This window comes from Calonectris borealis, chromosome 1 (assembly GCF_964195595.1).
Source record: "Calonectris borealis chromosome 1, bCalBor7.hap1.2, whole genome shotgun sequence".
NCBI classification, from domain to species: domain Eukaryota; kingdom Metazoa; phylum Chordata; class Aves; order Procellariiformes; family Procellariidae; genus Calonectris; species Calonectris borealis.
In genome coordinates this window covers 115,908,720-115,933,700 of record NC_134312.1, presented here as the reverse complement: position 1 = coordinate 115,933,700, position 24,981 = coordinate 115,908,720, and the positions used below count along the sequence as shown (strand labels likewise).

At 42.3% G+C, this 24,981-nt stretch overlaps 1 protein-coding gene across 1 annotated transcript in view; it reads left to right on the top strand.

Moving 5' to 3' along the window:
• The window catches only part of GRIK1 (glutamate ionotropic receptor kainate type subunit 1), a 79,800-nt gene that overhangs the window by 44,265 nt on the left and 10,554 nt on the right, over window positions 1–24,981 (top strand). Inside the window, exons 8-14 of the mRNA XM_075171033.1 lie at window positions 2,174–2,287; window positions 3,498–3,701; window positions 4,324–4,547; window positions 9,785–9,903; window positions 14,060–14,277; window positions 19,499–19,724; window positions 24,064–24,314. Coding sequence (XP_075027134.1) covers window positions 2,174–2,287; window positions 3,498–3,701; window positions 4,324–4,547; window positions 9,785–9,903; window positions 14,060–14,277; window positions 19,499–19,724; window positions 24,064–24,314 — 1,356 coding nt within the window. The remainder of the gene's footprint in view (window positions 1–2,173; window positions 2,288–3,497; window positions 3,702–4,323; window positions 4,548–9,784; window positions 9,904–14,059; window positions 14,278–19,498; window positions 19,725–24,063; window positions 24,315–24,981) is intronic.

Sequence of the window (24,981 nt, the reverse complement as noted above, 5' to 3'; positions counted from 1 at the left end):
TTATTTCCCACCCCTCCCTCATATACAGTTAAAAAAGGTTTTGGTTTTGTGTTGTTTTGAGAGGGATTTTAATGCTACAGGGTAAACCAGTGCAAAACATCCTATAGCACTCTCTTCGTGTTCTTCTAAAGCACATACTTAATGACCTTGTTTTAATCTTCAGTGAATCAGGCTAAGGCACAAAGGCCCCCATTTCCCTCATTACTGTGAATAGATCATCCTACCTGACATGCAGAACACTATTGAACCAATCTCACTTTTGACTCTAGGCATTTCGTGTTATGCTGAATTGATTTAAACCAAATTACAATTGGTTCAGAGCACAGGCTTGCTGAGAAGGGCATATGACACCTCTCAAACTTGTCACTAAACTGCAATAAATCCCCCAGATTCACCATAGTGATGTACTACCTTGGCCTCATTCTTCCAGTGCCCCTCCGACCTCCTCCATCGCTCTAATCAAGGTTGACCTGCGGTGTCATTATTTTACCCAGATGTAGAGTGGTTTCCTGGTGTATTTTGTATGGACTCTGACTGTGTCGCTCCATGTTCTTCATAGTTGTTCTCCTCTTCCCTGCTGCCAGCCGATAAAAGCATATCAAGTCGGTGACAACGAGCAGAACTGCTTTTTGATTAACTCAGCCACCTTGGTGCAAATTCAAGGACACCAGTTATTTACTGTATTCCTGGCACAGGCATTCATAATATCCAACATCTTATTTTGTGTTACTTTTCAGATCAGTTTCCCAACCTGATCTGGTTTTGGAAACAAAGGGAATGATTGATAAATGCTTGAAAAAATAATTTAAAAAAAAATGGCATGACCACCCCCATTAAGCATCCTTTGGAAAAAAAGTTTGTGAAAGGCGAAAGCAATGGCACCCAGGGACACAAACACAAAGTTTGTTTGAAATTATACAGTTATTACCCCAAATCCACACTCAGCAGGCACAAACTAATCTGCTGGGTTTGGTACAAAGGCAACACCATCTCTGCCTCGGTTAACAACCAAAGAAAAAGAGTCCAGCCTGGGTCTGAAATGACTGAGCATCTGACGGCAGATAGAGACCTTCAGTACACGGGAGAAGTCAGCGGATTTTGTCTTAGACTTACTTGGCAGCTTCGCTGGCAATCCTGGCAGAGAGGATCTGAAAGCGGGTCCCTCCCGGGTAGAACCGAAACACACTGGCAGAGCGGTGTGGCAATGCCAAGGGCTCTGTGGACGGCCGATGTCAGACCCCCAAGCCATCTGTCTGGTGCTTTCCACAAATGTTCAATGCAAACCAAACTGCCCGAGCCAGCCCTTTGCCGGGAGTTTTCTCACATCAGCCCTCAGCCACGCTGTGTATGTAAATCTAAAGGCAAAAAAACCTGAAGGTGCTTTCAGACTGCGTCTATGTTAAGTAAATATTTATCTGAATAAATCAAGGTGGTTATAATTTCTGTCCTCACAAGGCGTAGATCCAAATCCACTGAAATCATGAAGATCTTTCCCTTGAGGCTTTGGATTGGGCATTAAATACTGCAATTCTTCACTATCTCTGGGGCTAGAAAGGAATTTGCCTTTGGCCACTTATATTTACTGAGCAAATACTGATCAGTGGGTGAAATGGTATCACCTTGCTAGCTCTGTCATATATAGTAGTCAAGAAATGACAGAATAATCTTTGCTAAACCTGCTGAAGGCACAGCGGAAGCAAAAGACCAGTGCATCCATCAATCTGCTTCAACATATTTATTCAAGCTTTTAATCTGTTATATTGGAAGAGAGAGGTCTTGCCATATGTTTCAACTCTAACATTTACAAAAATTTTTAAAAAATCATAAAAATAGACATTTGACATTTTTTAGCAGGAAACAAAGTCAACATGTTCCACTTTTGTAGCAAATTGGCTAATATACCACTGTATTGACATGCCTTATACTCTTAGAGCTTATTCATTTCCACCTGGTTTTGAAAGGGCGGTGTGTTCCCTGTGCTTTCTAAATCAGCCATTTGATGTTGCTGCCTTACTCAGACCTACGGCCGTTTCCCTTCTCTAGCATTTCGTGCTGCTGGTGTCTCTTTCTGTGGTGACTAGAGCCAGTGCACTCTTCCCGGGTGGTGAGCATTTAGGGAAAAGTTTCGGCTCGCTGCGGCCAGGCAGCCACTCACCCACTCTCTTCTGTGCAGATTGGGGTTTGGAACTCATACAGTGGCCTTAACATGACGGACAGCAACAAGGACCGATCGACCAACATCACGGATTCCTTGGCTAACCGGACGCTTATCGTCACCACCATTCTGGTAAGTCTCGCTGGGCAGAGGTGACACCAGCAGCCGCACTGTAGGATGCAGGCATTGCTGATGGTAGGTTGCCGGGCTCTCCACGGCCACTTTGCCACCTCCGCCCTGCACACCATGGCTGTTTTCCGCCACACTAAATAATGTTTTGTTAAACTAGCCTGTTTTCAAGCAAATTTTTTGATTTAGACTCAGAATTGACATACACATTCATCGATCCGCAAGCTTGATTCAAAATACCTCACTGCCAATGAAAGACTCTCGGGAACCTCTGCCTCCAAAATTGTTTAGCTTACTTCAATATTTCAGAGGCGAACCCTGCATACTTTTCTTCCCAGAAGAATTAACACACCCAAATACTCAGCTTTGTAGTCAGTGCTTATACAGCCTTCCTTTTTACTGAAAAAGAGATGAAGACGACTGAAAGAAAGTAGGAAACAGTGGATAGACAGATTGAGGGGTGTCCTTACTATGATAAATGGAAAACATGCAACTGGGTATTCACGAGTTGTTCTGCCTCGTGCTTTCTCCCTGGCCAGCAATGCCACTTTTTTCAATTATTCTGCCTAATTCCTCAGGAGGAGGGAAAGAGCTCAAAGTCTCCCTTTACACTCCTTTTCTATTGCCAGAGGTCTTTTGTCACATTAAACTGCAGAAACCTGCTTGCCCTGATCTTCTTCTATCCAAAATCCTTTAAAAAGAAAAGCAACAAGGCACTTTGCAATCTACCTATGCTGTTCTCCATTTTCTCATGTGAATACCTGCTCAACTCACAGCTATTTTGTACATTTGAAGATTTTTTTCAATAAATATTTATTTCTCACAGAATATAAGATTTTAGGTTCCCTTTATGATTCTTTTTCTGTAATTTAGGCTTCTCTCTCCTTCAGTATCCCTTCCTGTCCCTTGGGGTGGGACGATGTAGAGTACAGATCTTGGGTCTGATTTTGGAGCTGCTAAGCACTACTTTAGTTAAACCTCCTGGGAGCTATGAATGGTCTGTTCCACTGAAAATTAGGGCCCTTATGCTTATCATTAATTGATTCAGTCAATTTGTTAACACACCTAGAACAGCTTTTAATGGACACGGTAAATTACTGGTTTCCATCTAACGGCAATGCATTTATAAAATATTAACATAATTTAGAGAAACTGATATAATCCGAAGCAAACTTCATTTCTGTTGCTACCTGTCTACTGTCTTTTTCTATAGGAAGATCCCTATGTTATGTACAAGAAGTCTGACAAGCCCTTGTATGGAAACGACAGATTTGAGGGTTATTGCCTGGACTTACTAAAGGAGCTGTCAAATATTTTAGGCTTCATCTATGAGGTCAAACTAGTTTCTGACGGTAAATATGGAGCCCAGAATGACAAAGGAGAGTGGAATGGGATGGTCAAAGAACTCATAGATCATGTAAGATTGAATCCTTCTCTCTTTATTCTCCTTTCACCTGTGGTATTTTATATGAGCCAGCCCAAATGAAATGTTTGCTTTAGTTTTCATTTTTTTAGAGCCACTGGTCTGTCTTTATTACCATTTGTCAGAGTAGGAAGTCATGTCAGCACGTCTGAGCCAACAGTTCGCAGGTGTTGGGGGGAACCTCCATCTGCGGTGGGGCAGCGGGCACTGAGCTAGCACGGGTCCTGCCCACCCCTTGGCTACAAACTCCACGGCAAGGCTGAGCTTCCAGCTCACCTCTGCCCTGCGGCAGCCTCTGATCTATCGACGCAGTCCCTGCCCAGATGCTCTGGCAGTCCTCGCTCCCAGTCTGCCCCGTTGCACAGGACCGAGCCCCACGTCCCTGGTCATACCTCTCCTTCTCACATGAAAGTCACAAATATCCCTCTGCCTGCAAAAAGAGGAAACAGTTTATCATGTACCAAACAATACCCAGCAATGCTAAATTTTGTCGCACACTTCGGATTTATAGTCAAATTTGGTTTAGTTTTTAATACTTTGGGGAAAAAATTGAAGGAATAGTAATGCATTTGCTGAACGTGAAAAAGAATGAGTATTTTCCCATTTGTGTTTTCAGAAAGCTGATCTGGCTGTTGCTCCTCTCACTATTACCTATGTAAGAGAGAAAGTAATTGATTTTTCCAAGCCCTTCATGACGCTGGGAATCAGTATCTTGTACCGAAAGCCCAATGGGACAAACCCTGGTGTTTTCTCCTTTTTAAACCCTCTTTCTCCTGATATTTGGATGTACGTTCTCCTAGCCTGCCTCGGAGTCAGTTGTGTCCTCTTTGTCATTGCAAGGTAAGCCGAAGACATAGTTTTAGATGCATCCACATTAACTCTCTCTCTGCCTATAGGTGTTGCACGGGCTCTGCAAAGTAGATACAGTATAATACTATCCTAAGGGTTTTATCCAGTCCTAAAACATAACGTTCTAGAAAGTCTCTTGGTATTTTCACATCAACACTGCTATCACTTTTATATATTGCAATGCGGTGAGATTTTACTTTCCTTAAGGGCTGAATGGAGAGAAATATCCGATGAAATGTGTCAGCCTTTCTTTGTCAGTACACACCACCTCAGCAGACTACATGTCGAAAAGCAGTTTATATTACTTGCACGTAAGCACTTCTCTTTTCCACTAACAGTGCATACAGTTAAAAGGTAAGAAAGAGGATGTGAACATATTTTTCCTGAAGGGTGTTAATTAGCTTAGCTAATTTCCCCTTGAAAATACAAGATAATGTGACTGGGAACCTGAGGGGAAAATCTACAAGGTGATGTATGCCCAAGGCTCTCTCCCAGCTCTGTCCTGAGGTGCACCCTGCCTGTCAGTGGCAGGGTCCCAGTGATGTCCTTATTCAAAACCAGCAGGAAATAAGCACATACACACCGCTGTTCCAAATGAGGCCAAAGCTCATGATGTTCTCAAAGGCAGGTGTGCCACAAAATTTCTGGACCAGTGGACCACAGTCACATCTCCAGAGGCCAGCAGAGCACTCTATACCGTTATCACTGAACTTTACCTTAAAAACTCTAGACAGCTGATATGGTTCCACAAAAACTGGATACAAGCTACTTATCATGGCCTCAGAGACCATGGACCACAGTCTGGGAGTCAGTAGCTCTAGGGCTTTGAACAAGAGCAAACCAAGCATGAAGGAAAATGAACTTACAAACTTGTCAGAGGAAATTGGTCATTTGAGGCATACTTTTTTCTATACTCCTGAATAAACCTGGACTCCAAATTGGCATAGTTATTGCTCTTTTCTTCAGATAGTGACCTTGGAATTTCATTTCCAACTCTGTTTATTTGATCTTATCCTATCCTTCATGTTTTTCCTTTTTATAATTTAGAACACAAATATTTTTATTAGTGCTTCACAGAAATTCATGTTTTGGTTTTTTTTACTGAGGATCCCTAATTAAGCCTTTCCCCACTTCTGTATATGGTTTTGCATATACAACAATATGTTCCACATGAATAAAGTATATGGAAAATAGCCCAAGAAAACATTTATACTATGAAATATAAACTGAAGTGATGTATCATTGGAAGTCCACACATTCACATCACAGCACAAGTAACAGAAATGCTGCAGTTTTTATTGCAAAGGATGACATTCAACTTTAGGAAGTCAGCAGTAATGTATGTATTCCAATGCATACATACATATACCTCATTCAAAGGTCATAAAATAATTGTAGTCTGAATCATTAATTCTGGTAGTATAGCACATTGTGCCTGACTTCCACGTCTGTGTGAGCCAGGTCAAATTAAGCTCTTGCTGCTTTTCCTCCAATTCACTGTTTTCTTTAATCAAAAGACAGAGTCCTGCAAAACCTTTATTCACACGAGCAGTTCTGCTGAGAATGACTGGCCTTGGACATTTCTCTGTGGTCCACTGAACAACCCTGTCCAGGCGGATGACCTATGCAAATGCTTTGTTTGTTTGCATGTTTCTGAACTGGTACCAAAGTACAGAAATTTGTAGGGTTTGCTTTTTCCTTTAAATTGCTGAGAATGTGAAGAAGGAGGAGGGAATTAGAGGAGGAGAGGTCATGGGTTAACTTATTAGTGTTGGCTGTAGGTAAAAGAAAGAGCCTGTCCATCCCTGGCAGCTATGGGGCTGTATACAATTAGTCATGACTTCTCACAAGTTCTTGCAGTGGCTCACTGTACCATAAATAATAACTCTTACTGTACGCAAATCATGATCTCATTCATGACTAATATTAAAACTGCTCGACTGTGACAGATTGACTTTTCTGCAGTTGTGTGCCAAGACTAAAAACATCCCACAGTCCTCTCCATCTCAGATAGGCGGAAGGGAAAACAAAGCCTGAGTTATCCTCGGTGCTTCTGTTTTTTAAAATAACAGCATCAAATTTGTAAGAATAAATAAGCATCAGGGTCCTCTGTCTGCTCACAGAGCTGCCTACACGCAGATGTGCGGCCAGGAGCAAACCAAAGGGAAACACACAGTGCTCACATCAGCTGTGAAACCTGTTTGCTTTTCTCTCTTGGCTGTTAAATATTGCTCCAAATTACAGTATAGCCTTTGGGTAAATCCATAGGTTCGCCCTGTGTAACCGTGTTATGCTTTGTTTCTGAAATCTTTTTAAAAAACAGTAGTTCCAGGAGCAGCGTAACTAATGAAGCCTGATTTCCCTACAGATTTGTGGATTGTGATCGCCAGTTGAAGTTTGTCTGTGTGTTTGCTTTCCCTGCAGCTGAAGGATTTATAGGCGATCTTTCCCATGTGGATTAACTGATACGTAACAAGCTGTGAACTCATCCTGCAGCTTCTCTCCTAGTGGGGCTACTACTGCAATGTTTCACAACACTTGCAGGAGCATTATAACCTCTAAGGTCTCTACCTATTTGTCAAATGTGGCTAAAATTAGCTAAAAGGCTTAAACGTCATTAGACGTATAGACCCCCACACATTCATAACACATAGCACAAAACACGACTTGTAAGAAATATATCAAGTTTGCATATCATTCTCATAACCCACTTATTTTAGGAAAAGAGGAAAAGAACACCCTAGTTCAGCAAAACAGTTAATATAATTTTCTGAATGTTTAAATTTTTTCTGACATAAATGCTTTTTTTGAACTGATGCCTAAAACCAGTGCCTATTTAGATCGTGACTACATAGGCTGAAGTACACAAAACTGTGTTCACGTGTCATCTTAATTTACTTTAGGCTTTATAAATTTTAATTGACTCCAAGAAGCTAAGCCATTCTTACAGCCCATATCTAGACCTGTTCACGTCTCCAAATATGTCAAGATTTCTGTAAGCTTTGCCAAGTGTTTCAGCAAATATGGGTTAGATTTGTTTTAAGAACCTCAGGAAGCATCCACTTCTTAACACTGCCACAGCAAATTAAATGGTTAACGGTATTTTGACATCAGTTCATGGAAGACAAATACTTGGGAATAATTTTCATAGACTGGGATAATCTTCCTGTTATTTCTTCAGACTTTTCAGCAGCTGAATAATTTCTCATTTGTCTTTGAGCTTTATGTAGCCCTGTCAGTGTTATATTAATTTTTAAACTCAAACACTGAAGTATTTATCACTGCAAAGGGTTATAGACTGACAAAGCTCTTTTCTTAAGTACGCTGGCAACGAATGAACAAGGTGTTTTCTGCCAAAATTTCCCTTTACTGCTAATGCCATATCAGCTGTGCTGTTGATATCAACGACGGTAGGGATAGGTAGCTGAGGTAACCATCAGTGGTGAATAAAGTCACACAGAACCTGTATAAAAAGGTGCTTACGAGACCCTGAGCATCTCATCTTTATCAGAAACCTCAGCATAGCTACTACTGAAGGTCCAAAGAGGGAGAAAACCAGGGGGAAACGGCCCGGAAAGCAGAAGGCCTGAGCAGTGAAATAGAGCAGAATTGTAAGCCAGCCTCTTCTTAGAGCTCAGCACAGCAATAGAAACACAAGAAGAGAATCAGCTTTTGTTTCAAGGTGAAAATGAAATATATACCCTAGTACCAGATTAAAATATATACCCAGCGCTATAAAAATCTTTCCAGTCTGGCAGAAGGAGTTTTGCTGCCAGCATTTCATTGCCACTTTCTAGCCACTGCCTTTTTGCTCTTTTGGTGATGGAGACATTTGTGTCCAACCTACTGAACATGGTTGTTGTCTGAAATGGTGCAAGATCCCAACCTTGGGCTTCCCAGTCAGGTCAGGCAGAGTTATTTGTACATCTTCTTACTGTCCTGTGATAACACTCTAGGACCCTGTGGGTGAATGCTCAGGATGGGACCTCTTCACTTCTATAGCGTTGGGCAGCTTAGGCAACGTACAGGACATAATTCTGGGTCTCCTGTTAAGGACGTGTTTCCCCACGTGTGCACGAACTGAGTTGGGAACAATTTTGTTACTACAGAACAGTTGGTTCCATTATTCTAGCACAAATTTGAAACATATAACTTGGTGACTGCTTTTCTTTTAAGTGGTGTATGCAGAACTGTTATACTTTGAACCTGAAACCTGCATCTTTTGTTAAGATTTTTAACACTCTCCTGCTAGTAATGTTAATATTGTGCAGCTAATGGCATCCTAAGCTACATACTTTTTCAGTTAGTGGGTTCATTACTACCAGAGTTCATTACTTCAGCTAAGCAAGGCACTCTGCTTGCAACCGTGCATAAATTCAATGCTTAATTATATTGTTGAAACAGTAATTAAAATGTATTGGCATGACATTGTTAATTAAAGCTATATTCATAAACTTCATGAGAAAGTATGCAGCAAGCAGTGGGAAGCAACAGCAGGCCAGGTACCTTGGGGAGAAACGGTCCTTAACATAACTCTGCCAAGTGTCGTGCGGAGCAGAAAGGGCACGGCTTGCAGTTGCAGGACGGTGCGCGGGGAATAGAGCAAAGTTCTTCCGTTGAAGGCAATCCTCTGCGTAATTCTCTCCCCGCAATGCCAGCAACGTGGCCCTATGGCTTTCAGGCACTGCAATTGCTCCCAAACTCCTTCAAACGATCGGCAGCCTTTTTTTCCTCTGTTGTGGCAGCCTCGCGCGGGGAGAGCACCTTCAGCACCCAGCATCTCAACTACAGACAGCTAACGATGGTTGCCTTTAGAGGGCTACTACTCCCTCGTTGTCTTCTAAACGCTTTACCAAGGAGCAGTTACGTGACTTCCAGTTGTCCCCCCGCCCCTGCAAGTGTCTGTCTGTCTGTCAGCGGTGCGGGCAGGGAAGCTGTGGGGCGTTGCAGCAGTTTCACCCTTGAGGGCTCTAAGCCGAGAGCGGGAGGGGTAAGGGAGTAGCCCTGCGCCAGATCCGGGACTGTGAAAACGGCTCCTGGCATTGCAGTGCCGCTCCACAGCTTGCACGAGGCAGCTGCGAGACGTCCCGCGGACAGCCTTTCAGCTGAGGTTTTCTTGTTCTTGTTTCCTTCATTAACCTCCTCACTTTGTGCGTTGTTCAGCAGGTTTGCTGCCGTTGTGTGTACTCTATTTGATGTTTACAGATTGTTTCTGTTAACTGCCACAGGTTTACACCATATGAATGGTATAACCCCCACCCGTGCAACCCAGACTCAGATGTGGTGGAAAACAATTTTACTTTACTAAATAGTTTCTGGTTTGGAGTTGGAGCTCTCATGCAGCAAGGTACACCGGTTACACTCTTGTTATCGCACACGTCCCACAGTCTGCTCAAGGGCTTCTGTGCTGGTAAACTCCACCCTCTGTAACTATAACATATACTGTAAAACCCGATCTCAGAAACTAAGCTGTAGAAGAAAGGAAGAAAAGGCCGTGCGGCTGCAACTGGGAGCAGGCAGAGGCGGGGAACCTGTGAAACCCAGAATAGGGCTGCAGCAGGAGGAAGGAGGGGAAGCACCTGAGACAAAGGGAAGCGGACAGGGCCGCACGGGAGTTTCTGGAGCTGAAATGTAAAATAATCGCAAGAGGGATATGAAGTGCTTCATGCTGAAATTGAGTTTATTGGTGTAAGAGTTTTGGCAACAGGGAAATGTTGGGCTCCATCCCAACGGAAACAGTAACAGCCTTAGTTACCCTAGAAAAACTGCTTTAACTGCCAAACAAAAAAAGATGCTCTTTCTTCAGAAGGGTTGTTAAGTTTGTTGGCACTTGTCAAACACTTTGTTTAAAACCAAAACCAAACCTTTTGTTTTATGGCTTTTCTGCAGGTATGAGTCCCATCCTTCTGTAAATGCATCCAACCCTAGAAGCATTAACTTAACCCAGTCACAAGTCCCTGTTGCTGATGATTTTGGAAACAGCTGACATTTTACTCAGTTGACAAGGAAAGGCAGTGAAGCTTACTCCATATGGGAAGTCAAACAGATATGTGTACTAAACACATTTGTTTATGGCGTGTATGTTCTAAGGTTTCCAATTAAATCACTATTCACCAAAACTGGGGTTCACTGAAAAGAATGAAAATATTTTCTGACAAACATTTCAAGTCGAATCAAAGCTGAACAAAAAAAACCCACCCCACGACAACAACCAAAAAGGCAATCCAGAGGAAAGCCCAGCAGTACCTTGGTATTAGATTCCTAAACATTTAAGTAAGGAATATAAAACCACCTCTGCATTCATCCAGGTACGGTTTATTCTTCCCTCTTTAACAGACATGAGTAGCAGTAAAAAAAACACGAGGAGGATTTTTTCCTAGATATGGTAGAGAATAAAGATCGTCTTGTACTAAGATGCACTTGCTTTTATTGGTGCACTAATGCGTTGACAGGATATAGAACTTCCTCACAGAAATTACTTTGAAAGAGGTTGGATGAAGGAAGAGCTGTTCTGTTTTGCTTTTTTGTTTTGTTTTCCTTCCAATTTATCAGTAAAACACAGGCTGAGGTTTTACAGTATCAGGCAGGTGTGTGTATATAACTGTGATTGCCCTGTGTGTGAAAGTGCCCCAGGATTTTGTGTTTCAATGTACTGCCTTTTTTGGAGTTTACCATCATCCACAGCAAACTGTGGGATGCAGTGTCTGCTCGTTACCACTACCTTGGGTACATGACAGTCAGCCCCAACCAGACTCTGCTTGATTTTCAAGAAGACTAAAAACAAAACTAAAGAAAGAAAGAAAGAAAGAAAGAAAGAAAAAAGAAAGAAAGAGAGAAAGAAAAAACATTTGTAAGGCAACACAAATGTTTCCATGTACAAACTTGTGGTGCGTGTGATTGTAAGTGCATCATCGTTAACGTGAAGAGTTTGAACATGATGTGAATGGTTGTGAAAAACTGCATCTAGCGTTACGCTCTTTCTTGTTGGCAGCAGCTGCTTGTTACGCTTGATTGGAAGCCACTTGTTATTAAATTTTAAAATGTGATGATCAGACTTTCTCTTTTCTACAGAGCGTGAGCAAAGTCTGGATCAGGATTGGCTGTCATGTCTGCCATAAAAAGGCACTAGAGAGACTTCAGCAAGTATTGTCTCTGACCCCGAGTCTTGCTAGCCACGTTTTTATTAGACTTCCCCTGTTTTTCCCCTGAAAGTCTCAGATGTGTTATGCATACTCTGAAGGCATCCAAACAGGGCACATTTCATCCAATCCATTCAGAGAAACTATCACTTTCAGAAAGGCAAGCTATCCGTCAGAGCCCCAGTTCAGCCAGGCGATGGGTCACACCAGGACTATCCCATTAAGGACAGCTCTTAGGGCGAAGTCAGTGAGCATGGAGCGTATATTAATGCTTTTCGCTGGAATCAAGGCCCTCGAAAAGGTGAACATTGAAATAATCATGGGCGTGATCAGAAGAGATGCTGGGCCCACTTTGTTCAGCTGGGAGCAGAGTGTGCGCAGCACCTCACAAAAGCAAAACCGTAGCTCACTGCATAATTAATAGACTCTGGCATCTCGAGCTTAACTGACCTGAATGTATTCTGCTGCTTTTTCACAAACAACTTTTTGCTAGAGGAAATCACAGGAGGTTTAGCATCTCACCCCACAAATTCAGCACACGGGGCTTCTCCGTCTACTCTCTTGTGCCACTGTAAGGCTGCGCTGGCAGGCTTCATGGTTGCTTGTTAAGATATCTGCAAGGTATCTGGCTATTATGCATTACCGGGATGTATATGTCAGAGCTAGGTATCGCATCAGGGTCCAAGTGTAGAAATTATATTTGTACAGTTGTCTAAGCTTAAAAAAAATAATACCTTCAGGATGACCTGATTCAGCACTCCTAGAAGCCAGCTTTTGCAGGTCAACCCCAGCTTAGAAATACACACACTTTTCCTGAAAGCAACAATACAAAAAAGGAAAAGATTTCATTGTATTGAAAAAAAAAATCTAATCTGGAAAGCAAGAAAGTACAAAAGATCACAAACATAAACCCAGATAAAGCTACAGCTCTTGAAACCGGTACATTTAGACTTGAAAATTTCAAGTGAGAGGTTTTGCTTTTAGACTGCTGGCTTAATTTGAAATCCGTGCAGCACCAGGGCTGCGCAGGGCTGCACAGGCACAGCATCTGCTCTCGCAGTTTGGCAATTCTGTCAACCTACTCAAACCCTTGGGCTATGCTTAGCTTTGACCTTTAAGAGACATGTCTATATGTTTACAAAGCTAAGTTAAATCTGTTTGCTGGTTGTTTGGAAAGTTTTTACCCTTTTGGTCTTTGCCCCAAAAGTCACATTCAGAGTTTTTGCAAAGTCTGAAAATATTCTGTTTAGCATGTTTAAATTTCTTACAGAAATCATTAAATAGCTGGGGAGAGATAATATATCAACACATTTTTCCAGTAATAGAAATATGTTTGTCACATCAAAAGCTTTACGTGCCGAGATCTCCATTCACAGGCACTTAAGTACTTTCTTAAGTCCATCCTTCATCAACAAAATAATTATGCAAAGGCTTAACTTTGAAGTCAAAAGTATTCAAGTGGCTGTCTAAGTGCTTTGCTGAACCACATCCTTGAATCCCACATAATGAGCTAAGTTCAGTGGGGACGCCTCTAGAAAAAACAGCACAAAACTTGCATCAGAATGCTTAGAAATATGAGTATCTGTGTGGCTTAAATACAGTTTGTCTGAGCTGTTTAGAAGCCATTTCAGTGCACTTAACACCTACCCATGCTGTTCTGTGGAGTTTTATGACAATGGCAGATCACTTTGATATTTGTCGATGTGACATGCAGGCAGATCTGCTAAAACCTTTTCAGCAATGATGAGTGTTAAATACACTGTCCAAAACTTTGCATTTCCCTGTAGATCCAAAGAATAGTCCATTCATCCTCTGAATTTTCAAATGTAAACCACACATTTGTAGTAAGACGTGTTCTGGGTTTTGAGCTCAGGTTCACGCGGTTCACTGGAACCATATTGATCGCCCTGTTTCTGCTTAGGTATGTCGATAGGATGCACAAGGCAGGTTTCTCTTGCAAGGTATTTCTGTCAGGTAGCTTGTAAGCAGAATAGCATTCTGCTAAAGATCTCTGATTAAAACATTAATTACAGGATACTGGCAAAAAGGCATTCAGGAAACGGACAAAAATACTAGTATAGCTTGCTGGGGATGTAAGGTTAATATCACAATGAGCATTAGCTCAGAGATGTAATGGGGCTTAGACCCAAGGATAATTCCATTTGTCATGTATCATAGCATACATCCCCCTCATAGTGTGTTACCATTATAAATGTTAGCTGTGCATCTGTGAGATTATTGTTTAAATCATTTTATCATACTACAGCTCATAAAAGCGTTCTGTGCCTAAAAACAGTCTGTGGTGTCGGGAAAGGCATCTTTCAGCATCATTTTAATACGATTTTTTTGATGATATTGTAACAGGATCAGAGCTGATGCCCAAAGCTCTTTCTACTAGAATAGTTGGAGGAATATGGTGGTTTTTCACCTTAATCATAATCTCATCCTATACTGCCAACCTGGCTGCCTTCCTGACCGTGGAGAGGATGGAATCCCCCATCGATTCAGCAGACGATTTGGCAAAGCAAACCAAGATAGAGTACGGGGCTGTTAGAGACGGATCCACAATGACCTTCTTTAAGGTAAGATGGCATCAGCCAGCTCTGTATGGTCGGACTGACTCATGGCCCTCCAGCGATAAATGGTGAGGCAGAATCACAACACTTGAAAGGATTATCGTAATAGGTAAATACATCATTTGCCCAAATCCATAGAGGATTCTTCAGCAACATTAAAGTAAAAGATGGGAGATTTTTCCTCAAGACATATGGAGAAACAATCTGATGCTGTACTGCTGTGAGGGGCAAATCCATGCCTTTGATGGGAGAAGCTGAAGGGAACCAGAGCATGGACGTGGGGACATCCTACTCCAGGTTGTTTCCCAGGGCGGGATCTTGGCTTCTTGGCTAAGAACACTTCTGAAGGTCCATCTGCACTGGAAAAATACTGCAGGCAGTCAAAATGTAAGGTTGTTTGTCCCTTTTTTTAAAATGGTCCGTGGTCAGTATTACACAGACTGTTAATATACGGGCCACATACACACATGAACACATCTGTAAGTAAAAGATTATTTTCTGTGGCTAATTCCTTTGCAGATAACTGCATTTTTTTTTTCACTATTAATATTAATTATATACAAAATGCGTTAATCTCATAAAATGTCAACGTAAAAGCCAACAAGCTATAAATATAGGATATATGCACAAAAATCCTGTGACAATTAGAATTAATTAGCAGTTTCATTGGTAGTCTCAGCAGGGAAGTTAAGCACTGAATGAACTGCTATCATGCTTTTCAGTGTAGCATCTAGGGATGGTGTTTATAGATAGTCAAATATGCCTTTGAAGAGGATGAGGCACCATGGGGAAGCAGCATGTGGGGCAAAATAACACTCGTGCCACACGTGTGTGCAGGAGTGAGCAGCTTCACCTCCGGTGCTGAGAGCCCAAGCCCCTGCTGCTCCAGCCTGAACTTTAACCACAAACCCTTCTGCTTCCACACGAGGCAAAGTGCTTCCACACAGACAGACAAAAAGGATCGTGGTTCAAGTATTTGGGTCATCTCTCAAAACGAATAATGCTCATCAAGGATGTTTCAGTCATGTAGTAGATCTGATGGTAGGCTATCCCTGATGGAGCTGTCAAGGGTGAACTGCCCTTCTAATAGCTCTCCCGTGGCTGAATAGAAATGTTTCCATGCTGAAAGAAATGCACAAACTACAACATTTTCCAGAGCCTCGTTATAGTCAGTTCTTGAAATGATGAGCTGACATTTCCATTAAGATATGCTGGGAAACTCATCTGGAGATATTCCTGGAAACTGCGTAAGGCAAGTACTGGACTCTCATCAGGAATATACGGCAGTAGGAAGCAGCCTGTGCTGCCTTCTGAAGGAGTCCGGGAAACTCCCTTGGTCTAAGAGCTCTTCGCTGCCTCGTCACTGTCATTGCTATTCTGAAGTCATATTCAGTGTCAGAGAGAAATCTTCAAAACATGTTGTTTCCATGGTTTTTCAGAGGAAATAGCGTCTTCATTTCAGCATGAGAAGTCCAGAACAAATTTCTAGAGCTGTTTCCAGCTTCACACTGATTTTTTTTGCACCATTAATCCCTGAGGTTAAAATTTGTAGGCTTAAAAGAATGTAAGCTTTAAAAAAAAAGTTTCAGACAAGGTGATTAAATATTTATGTTATACATGCTAGCTTACTTGTGCCTGAAATACACGTGTACACAAACACAAGTGAAAGGACATTAGTTTTTGTACAGAATGGAGATGGATTCTCTGGCAGAGTGAAGGTGACATAGTGAAAGATGCATGAAAAATACAATTTATGACACTTGTAAACCAGTGAGACACACAGTGTTATATAAAAGGTGCTATTACCTTTATTACAGAAGCCCTTCAAGATCCTCACAAGATTAGGATTTCTTTACGCTGTCCCAAACTTAAAAAAATAATCACGGAATAGGTCTCTGTGCAATAAATACGATAGATACTTATGTATGCGAAAGGAAGACTGTGTGCTCTGTGAGGGCATTACTTTGCCTCCCTTGGACTGCAAAGTACTGCATGTAATTCTTGCTCTAAATAAGCACACATACACACACACACACCAGTGAGAGACCTGGGAATTAGGAGAAGGCAGGAGTAAAGGTTTCTGGGCAGCAGTTATTCCCGTTCCTGCGCTACAGGTGCATTACGGTATAGTTTAAGAAAAAGCACCTTTGCCGTAACGGTTCTAGAGAAGACACCTGAAATAATTCTGCCTCTTTTCGGGGGAGCTGTGAAGCCCTGACCTGGCCTGGGCAGTTTCCCCTGGACTGCCCCACGCCGTGACAGACTCTGGGAGCTCCCCAATGCCCAGGGGTACCCCCGGCAGCCACGCCCCTGCGATTTGAGAGCTGGAGGAACTGAGCTGGGGTGAAAAGTGCTTTTCGCGATGGGCAGCCTGTGCCGCAGAGACAGTCCTGTCGCCTGGGAGTGCTGATGTGATGGGGCAGGGAAGGGAAAGGAGGAATCGGCACGACCAGGTGCAACAGCAGTAAAAACATCCTGCAGGAGTCTAGCGCAGGGCTGGGTTGCACTAAGGAAGGGTCATTATTTCAAATACTTCCTGTGTTGCAAGATTTGATTTATCTAAGGGCTACACTCAGTACTTAAACCAAGAAATGCCAAGAGAAACAGCAGCCTCTTTCAGACCAACATTTTTTTAAAGCAAAACCATGACACTCGGGGCATTCCTCGCTACAGAGGAGAGAGGAACAAGACAGTGCCTCTGTCATGTAGGACACAAGATGCCAAGACCAGATGAGTCTGATTTTCAGGACTATAAGAGACACACATGGCAAAAGGATTTCTGAAGACATCAAGTGCAGGAAAAGATCCTGGCATGAAGCAAACTCTGAAGAGCTTTCGTTTAGGACTTTGTGCTGAAAGTAGCAGCAGGAAGCCCCTGAAAGATGATATTACACAGTGTACCTGCTCGATGGGAACCATACGAGAAAAGCAAGGTACTTCCACTGCTTTTCTGAAAACTCTGTTTACATTTATTCAAACTTGCATCACTTTTTATTTAGTCTTGTTTATAATGCATATATTAACAGTTGTGTTTTTCCACTAATTTTGAATGCCTTTTACACTAGTATCCTTGTTGTAATAGTGTCCCCAGAAAAACTATTGCTAAAAAGGCAGTATTTTCAAGAAAGTTTCTGCAGCGACTATGCCTTCTAGCCAGGTAGTGGGGGGAATGAAAACAAAAGCAATTGAAATCATTTGTGGGAAAAAATGTAGTTCTGACTTTGAAGGAACCTCAGAGTCAGCCTCCTCCCTGTACACAGATCCCAGATCTGGACATACCAGATGAAAATACCCAGAAAACAGGGCCTGGGCAGTTAAGGAGTGCTCCAATGAGGGGGTGGGATTCTGGGCAGGTGAACCAGCAGGATCTCAGGCAACATTCACCATCTGTGTCCAAAATTGGGAAAAGTCCAACTGAAAGCAAGATGTTTCACATCCACAAATAGTGACATACACATATTTCTCCAGACTGCTGTCCCGCTCTGTTTCCAACACGTCTATAAATCTCCCATTGCTTTCTTGCCCCTCTGAGATAATAGATCTTAATCTCATGTTGCAATTCTTGCCAGCTCCTACCTTCTGATGTACAGACATGTTTCCACTGAAATCAATGAGAATTCAAAGGCCAGAATTTGACGTATTTTCTATCCTGAAAAAAATGGGAGTTGGCAAGTCAAGAAGCTGAGATCTTTCTTTCAAATTTGTCTGAATAAAGAATACATCCTTCCAGTAAATTCAATATCAGACTCAATATCTACTGCATAAACTTATCATCAATTTCAAAAAATATTCCCAACTGAGCAGTAAAAATGGTTTCTACTACTAAAGAGACACTTAACCATCTTCAAAGTTTAGTGGTATCTGTGACTTACCAAACTTAGGTGGAATTTAGGTGACATTCACAGGTATTGAATTCATAGGTGAAGCATATTAACATTTAAAGCTCGAAGAACCAGAAAAACAACTTCTCACAGGAATCCCCCAGACACTGGTGTTTAATAAGCACATATGGTCTCCAGACAGTGAGCCTAAAATCAGCTATGATGGCTATAAACCAAAGATAGAGCCCATGAAGGAAGTGAGGATATACTGTCCCAGAACTGGGGAAACGTAAGTGTGTGGAGGACCTTCAACTCATATTTACATTAAAAAGTTGCTTTGTTTGTGTCTGGCTCATGCTAGGCTGCGGCACAGACTAGTTTGGCAATGGTTGGCTTTGCCATCTTGAGACAAATTCGTTTCTGTTGACAGTTTCTAATGGTCCAGCTGTCTGTAGGTCTACCTTGATATTTAATTCAAAAGCGACATTGTGTGTGCAATGTTGTTTGAGAGCATACAAGGAAGAGAGAGGTTTAATCATGTTAGTACTGTGCTGGCGCTTGAAGGTTTTTTGGTTTGTAGGTAGCACATCTTGAGAGTAGCAGGGCTCCAGCACCTCCCTGGGCAGGTTCAGTTTTGCTTTTCGTATCCTCCAGCAAAGGCAGAAGTGCGAATAAGGGGGCACGGGCACTGCCTTTCCCTGCAGGGCGCCTGGGTCCCTCGCGGGCTCCCGCAGCAGGGGGAAAGGAGCCGGGAGGAAGGGATGTTCAACACTGTACGGAGGTGGCTGGGGCTTCTGGCATCCCTCTTCCCTGTGCAGCTGGGCATTGACACAGGACACGTACACACTCCTTCTGGCAAACTCCCCCTTAACTTCAGTGGGAGAAGGATGAACTCCTTAAGTCTGATTGCAATGGAAAGCAGAAAGCAGAAGTTTGCTTAGAAGCCGCTTTGGGTTTGTTTCTCAAGCTTTGTCCTTGAAGTACATGACTTCTAGGCAAGTGATACCAATACAAAAGAGCCAGTACTTTATTCATCATCAGGCTTTTGGAGTAGTGTGTTTGCCCTGACAGGCAGAAGCACTGCTTCTGCATGCAACAGTATCCAGCTGCACTAATTTAGCTGGGTTATGTGCTATAATCCATGTAACAGCATTAGCCCAAAAAACTTCGAAGACTTCACAGTGGTGCCAGTAATGAAGTTCCTGGCACTGCAAAGGAAGTGAAAAAAGAGATTCCTCAGCATAAAGCACAGTAAGAGAGAAAGGCTGTGGGAAGAAAACCCTGCTACTGATTCTCTTTCATTCAAGATGTGCTATTGGCACCGGTCACAACAAAAGGCTAAGGAATATTTTACAAGTGTAATTTGGGTGCTGGTGTGATTCTGTGCCCTCATTTTCCCTCCTTAGAAATCCAAAATATCAACATATGAGAAGATGTGGGCGTTCATGAGCAGCAGGCAGCAGACAGCGCTGGTGAAGAACAACGACGAGGGAATCCAGCGTGTGCTCACAACGGACTATGCGCTGCTAATGGAGTCGACCAGCATAGAGTACGTGACTCAGAGAAACTGCAACCTCACCCAGATCGGGGGGCTCATTGATTCGAAAGGCTACGGCGTGGGAACCCCTATTGGTAAGATGCTTTCCAGCACAGGCGTTGTGGAGCACACCCAGCAATGGCCCCTTCAGAAGTTTAGACGGCCATTTGAATCATGTCCTAGTCTTTTAGAAACCTTTCTCATTGAAACAGACGCTAGGAGCCTCCTTTTAGGCAAAACAACGACTCTTGCCCTGCTCACTCCGTAGCAGTGCAGGCTACATCTGCAGAACGAGGTTGAGTGACCTGCTTGCCTTCTGGAGCATCCCATTCGTAGCAAACTGGGTATCCTCTGTGCTGCTCGAGGTGCAAGTCGCTCTACTGAAATTCAGTTTAGTTTGAGAAATCAGGTAATGTCTCTGGGAAAATGGAAGCGGGCAGGATACATGTTATGTCCCACGTATGCATCCCAAAGAAAGCTGCATGAAAGGAGATTAATTTCTCATCTATTTCATGACCTCAGAACAACACATAAGACAGCGAGAAGCAATTGCAAGGTTCTGCATCTGCATCAGGGATTTCAGTGTTTTGAGCTAAGCACAGTCTTAAGACTCCCAATCTCTGTGAACTCTTTCCAGCAGATCTTTTTTAGCATATCCAGTGTCCTTTTCAAGATTTGCTAATTGTAGAGAATTAGAAAGAGTGTCAGGTTTTTGTGCTGTGTTCTTGTGAATAATTGGCACTGGGCAGCCAGATCTTTTTCCTATATAATATACTTCTCCGTACTGCTCACATATGTATTTACTGTGTCACGCTCAGTTAATAGCTATGCAATTTTATTGTCTTCAGGGGAATTATTCAAGTCAATATCAGTTTACACAGATATAACAGGTGAAGTATTTGGTCCATCAGTTTCCTGGTAGACCAGATATAAATAAGGGAGAAACATCACTGCACTTTGAACTGTGATTCTTTATGCTACTGAGTACCTCAGACAGAATGTCATTTAGATAACGCTTTAAGTATATTTTTCCACTGGCTATGTGAGAACAGCCTTCTCTTCTCACCCTGAAGAAAATGACGCAAAAGCTAAAATCCCCAATAAAGACAAATGTACGGCAAGAGTTTCATTGCAGTTATAAAGCTGCCATACTTTAAACCAAGAACAATGAAGGAATAATTGGAACAGATGGTAACCCTCAGAGAGAGTGCATCCATTGGAAATACAGCTGTGAAATATATTTATAGGATTCTTCTTGTATGATAAATGTGCCTTCATTTTTTTCTTAAGGAAAACCAGCAAAATTCAGGGGAATAGATATCTCCAAGCACTGTGGAATACTTCAGTGCCATCAGACATCTTAAATTCTTAAATGATTGATTTCATAGAGAAGATAAGCCGTGGAGATCCTTCCACTATTCAGATGGACCCCAAAGGCTCTGTTATTTTTCTCATAGCATTCAAGGCTATTGATTGCAGAAGCTGCATGGAAAAAAAAAAGAAAACTTCTCTGTGACCCTTAACACCAAAGTTTCAGCAAGTCTTAACTGGTCTGCATTCGTTCCTCCAGGAGAATGCACAACCACATGGCTAGGGATTGCAGCAGCAAAAGTATGCCTCGCACTCCAAAATTTCCAGTGAACGAGCTGAATATCATCACTATTTGGCTCCCAAAGAAACAGGAAGGAAAATTTTTGAAAGGTCAATGAATCCAGGAAATGTACTACTTGATCAGAGCACCTTCTGCAAGTAAAAAACTGCAGATATAGACTGTCTTCCTACTTCTCTGTGCTGAGTTAGGATAAAGGGGATTTAGGCATACCAACAAACATCTCCATTTATGTTTATTACAGAGCCGATGGGTCACAGAGAGGAGGGCTTTCATCAGATTTTTGGCAAAGACCATTACTAATGAAAAATCTGCAGCAATGGTTGGTGGTGAACTTAATGCACTCTGGAAGTACTGCTGTAGCAAAGGCTACAACAAAACCTATGCAAAATGTCACCCTGGAGGGAATCCGGTTGAAGAAAGCAACATTATTACAAATGTCAGGACAGGCATTAATTCCAGTATCACTGCCAGTGTTGATGCTAGTAATTCTAACACTAAAGCTATTACTTGAGAGACTGCTAAGAAAGTAGATAGATGCATTTCTTGGACTGAAAGGTAGGTTGTTAATAGCTCAGAGGCCATAAATGATATGCTGAATATTCAAAGAGGAGTTGAGATGGATTTATGTGCGGTTTTAGTGCTCACCAATAAAACATCACCAATCCAACACTCCAGGCGCACTTGACAAACTTTAAAAGCACGTGTAGAAATATAGATGTAGCTGTTACCCTCAAGATGAATTGTGATAATCTTGCTGGCAACATAAACATCACAAGAAAGAATGAACATCCCCACAAATCCTGCGTTGTGACTCAGGCTGCTTCACTTTACCTAACAGCAATGTCCTTTCAGACAAGGGAAAATAGATGAACCCTACAATCTAACAGACTCCAGCTACCAGGGCAACAAACCTCTCCTAAGGTAGAAACAATTCTGCTCTTTCTTCTGAGAGGCGCTGCTGTTTTCAGTGGTAATAATTCACTTCTCTGTGTAAAGACAGTTTTGAAGGTGTTTCTGTTTTGTTTTCTGTTGTGCTTATTTTTGGTTCTTTAATAGCATGCAGAGAAATCATCTATTCTTACAGCAGGCGTATTTTCCTTTCAAAGCTGGCTACCCCAAGCAGTGGCTGCTGATTGCTGGCTTCCCAGATGGGCTTTGTATAATCTGACACATGTCTCTTGGCATCTGTGGTCACAGCATGTCCTAGTGCTGGCAGTAAGATACACTGAAAAATAGCTGAGTGTTGGCGCAACAAATGAAGAACTGCAATGTTTTTCACACTGATTCTCCTCAGACAATGCTGCGGGCTAAAGGAAATGGAAAGCAGAGAGGAGGAGTTGTATTCATGGTACAATTAGTTTTAATAATGTCCTGCATGGCAATGTAAGAAAGCAAACTGAAGCTGTGAGGCCAAATTTCCAAGGCTATTTAGATGCATTAAGACACAAAAGTGGTGCCTAGTGAGATTTTTCTTAAGTGTCCGTGTCTATGTGTACCACACTATCACTGAAATTTTGGCACACATTCTGCCTTAAAAATTTGTTTATCTTGATCGGACTGAGAATTGCAACTGCTTTAATTTGCAGCAAAATGTGACTTTTGGTGAAATTACAGCTTAAGAAAATAGTCTTATTAATGTGTTAAAGGAGAGGAAAGTTTGGATGGTAGTTAGTTACATGGGCAAAGGACTGGTGACACTGTATTTCAGCCCAGACACTAAACGCTTCCAACTGTAGGAAGTCCAATATGGCAGGATTTGGGGGCATATATATGCCTTTAGAGCCAAACAGCCTTTCTTGTAACCCTCTCCTGTTTGCTATCATAAAATCCTTGCCCCAGAAAGAAAAGTCTCTCTCACAATGACAAAACCAACTTCCACTTGTCTATTATAATTAATAACAGGATTGCTGCTATTATTGTTGATAACTTCAGCTTCTGGCAACATGGGAGAAGATAATTGGTAGCAATTTCCTTTAACTAGGCGCTGCTCCAGAAGCAGGGCTTCAGGCTCGTGCTTCTGCAAGAGCACAAGTTGGCTGAAGGGACTTAACAGGCGGCAGAGATTTTGGAAGATGGAGAGCCAGAGCAGAGTGCGTGAGAGGCAAACCTAAACAGATTGAACTGCCCAACGTGACCCTGTTATTTGCCAGATACTGTACAGGCCCATTAATGCTGCTGAGCCTGAAGACACATCATTTAGCAAGCTGTTGGCCTGCAAATAAAAAGTATGGAATTGTTGCTATTTTCAGCTTGCAGTGCCAATATTGTTGCAAGTCACGGGAAAAAAGACTCGGCCGCCTTGTGTCCTTATAAGCTGTAAGGTAGCTGAAGTGGAGTTGTGGGCTTATGCAGGTATAAATGAGAAGAGAATGTATCTGACTGACTGTGGGTTTTTCTTAGACAGCTACTCATTTTACATGCAGTAGGAAAAATAAACAGATGTTGAAGTAAATAGAAGAGATGCAAAGTGGAAAGTCTCAAAGGATGCTCAAAGCAATATTCAAACATGATATGGAGGAATTACTTAGCAAGAAAACCCACTGCCAAGGCTTAAATAAACCTCAGTAGGAGACCCTAGAAATTATAATGAATTCTCAGACAAATCACCACACCAAAGGAGCCTTCTGCTTTCCAGTCCCCAGGGCAGACGCCAACAGATAGTCCTCTTCCCCCTTCCAGCTGAAGAGAAACCAAGACTTTCTGGCTGGAATAATCAATCTTGTGATAAGGGAGCACTTTTGCTTCAGATAGCAGCAGCTTGCTCCCTCCCTGCCTTCACTTTGCTGCAACCAGCACTGATGGGTCTTGTTCTCACGTTGCAGGGTCTCCTTACAGAGACAAGATCACCATCGCCATTCTCCAGCTCCAGGAGGAGGGAAAGCTGCACATGATGAAGGAAAAGTGGTGGCGAGGCAACGGCTGCCCCGAGGAGGACAGCAAAGAAGCCAGCGCTCTTGGGGTGGAGAATATTGGGGGCATCTTCATAGTGCTCGCTGCAGGGCTTGTTCTTTCAGTGTTTGTAGCCATTGGTGAATTTATATATAAATCAAGGAAAAACAGCGATATTGAGCAGGTGAGTCATCCATTTGCAGCTTGCTTATGTTTCTGGGAGGCTGAGGTTTGTGGCTGTGGAGGTTATAAGTCTCTTTGCTGGAGTGCAGATTTTGTATTGCTGAACTCTCACCACATGTTTCTGGCACTGAAGACAAATAATTTATTAATAAGAACAGGGAAGTACCTCACCCACAGTCCAATTAGTGCTGCTTAGTATGGCAGTGCAGAACAAGAGCAATTAGTTTCTCAAACAGTTTCTGCTTCATCTTTAAGACTTCAAGTATAAATTACGTTAGAAATGAATAAAACACAACTGGATTTTTTTTTTATGTGGCATTAGCATCAGCCCTTTGAGTAACAACAGGAATGTACTTCCAAATCCCCAAGCGTAATTTTTCTCTTGCTCTAGAAAGCATTTTTATCACAGCCAGGGGTTTACACACTGTGCTGAAGCATGCACTTCAAAGCAGGGAGACCTACTGAAAGGTGACGGATGCCACAGTAAAGTAAGATTATAGAGCCAAAGAAATTCTGGTTATAGCTCCACTGAAGCATAATGAGCCATTTAAAAGGGCAGAGAGAAAACAAAGGAAATGCTGTGTATAAATCATGCCTTGAGTATTACAGCAGTTTGTGAGATAGAATCAATCATTAAAATAGAGCGTAAACACCCATTTACCGAACCA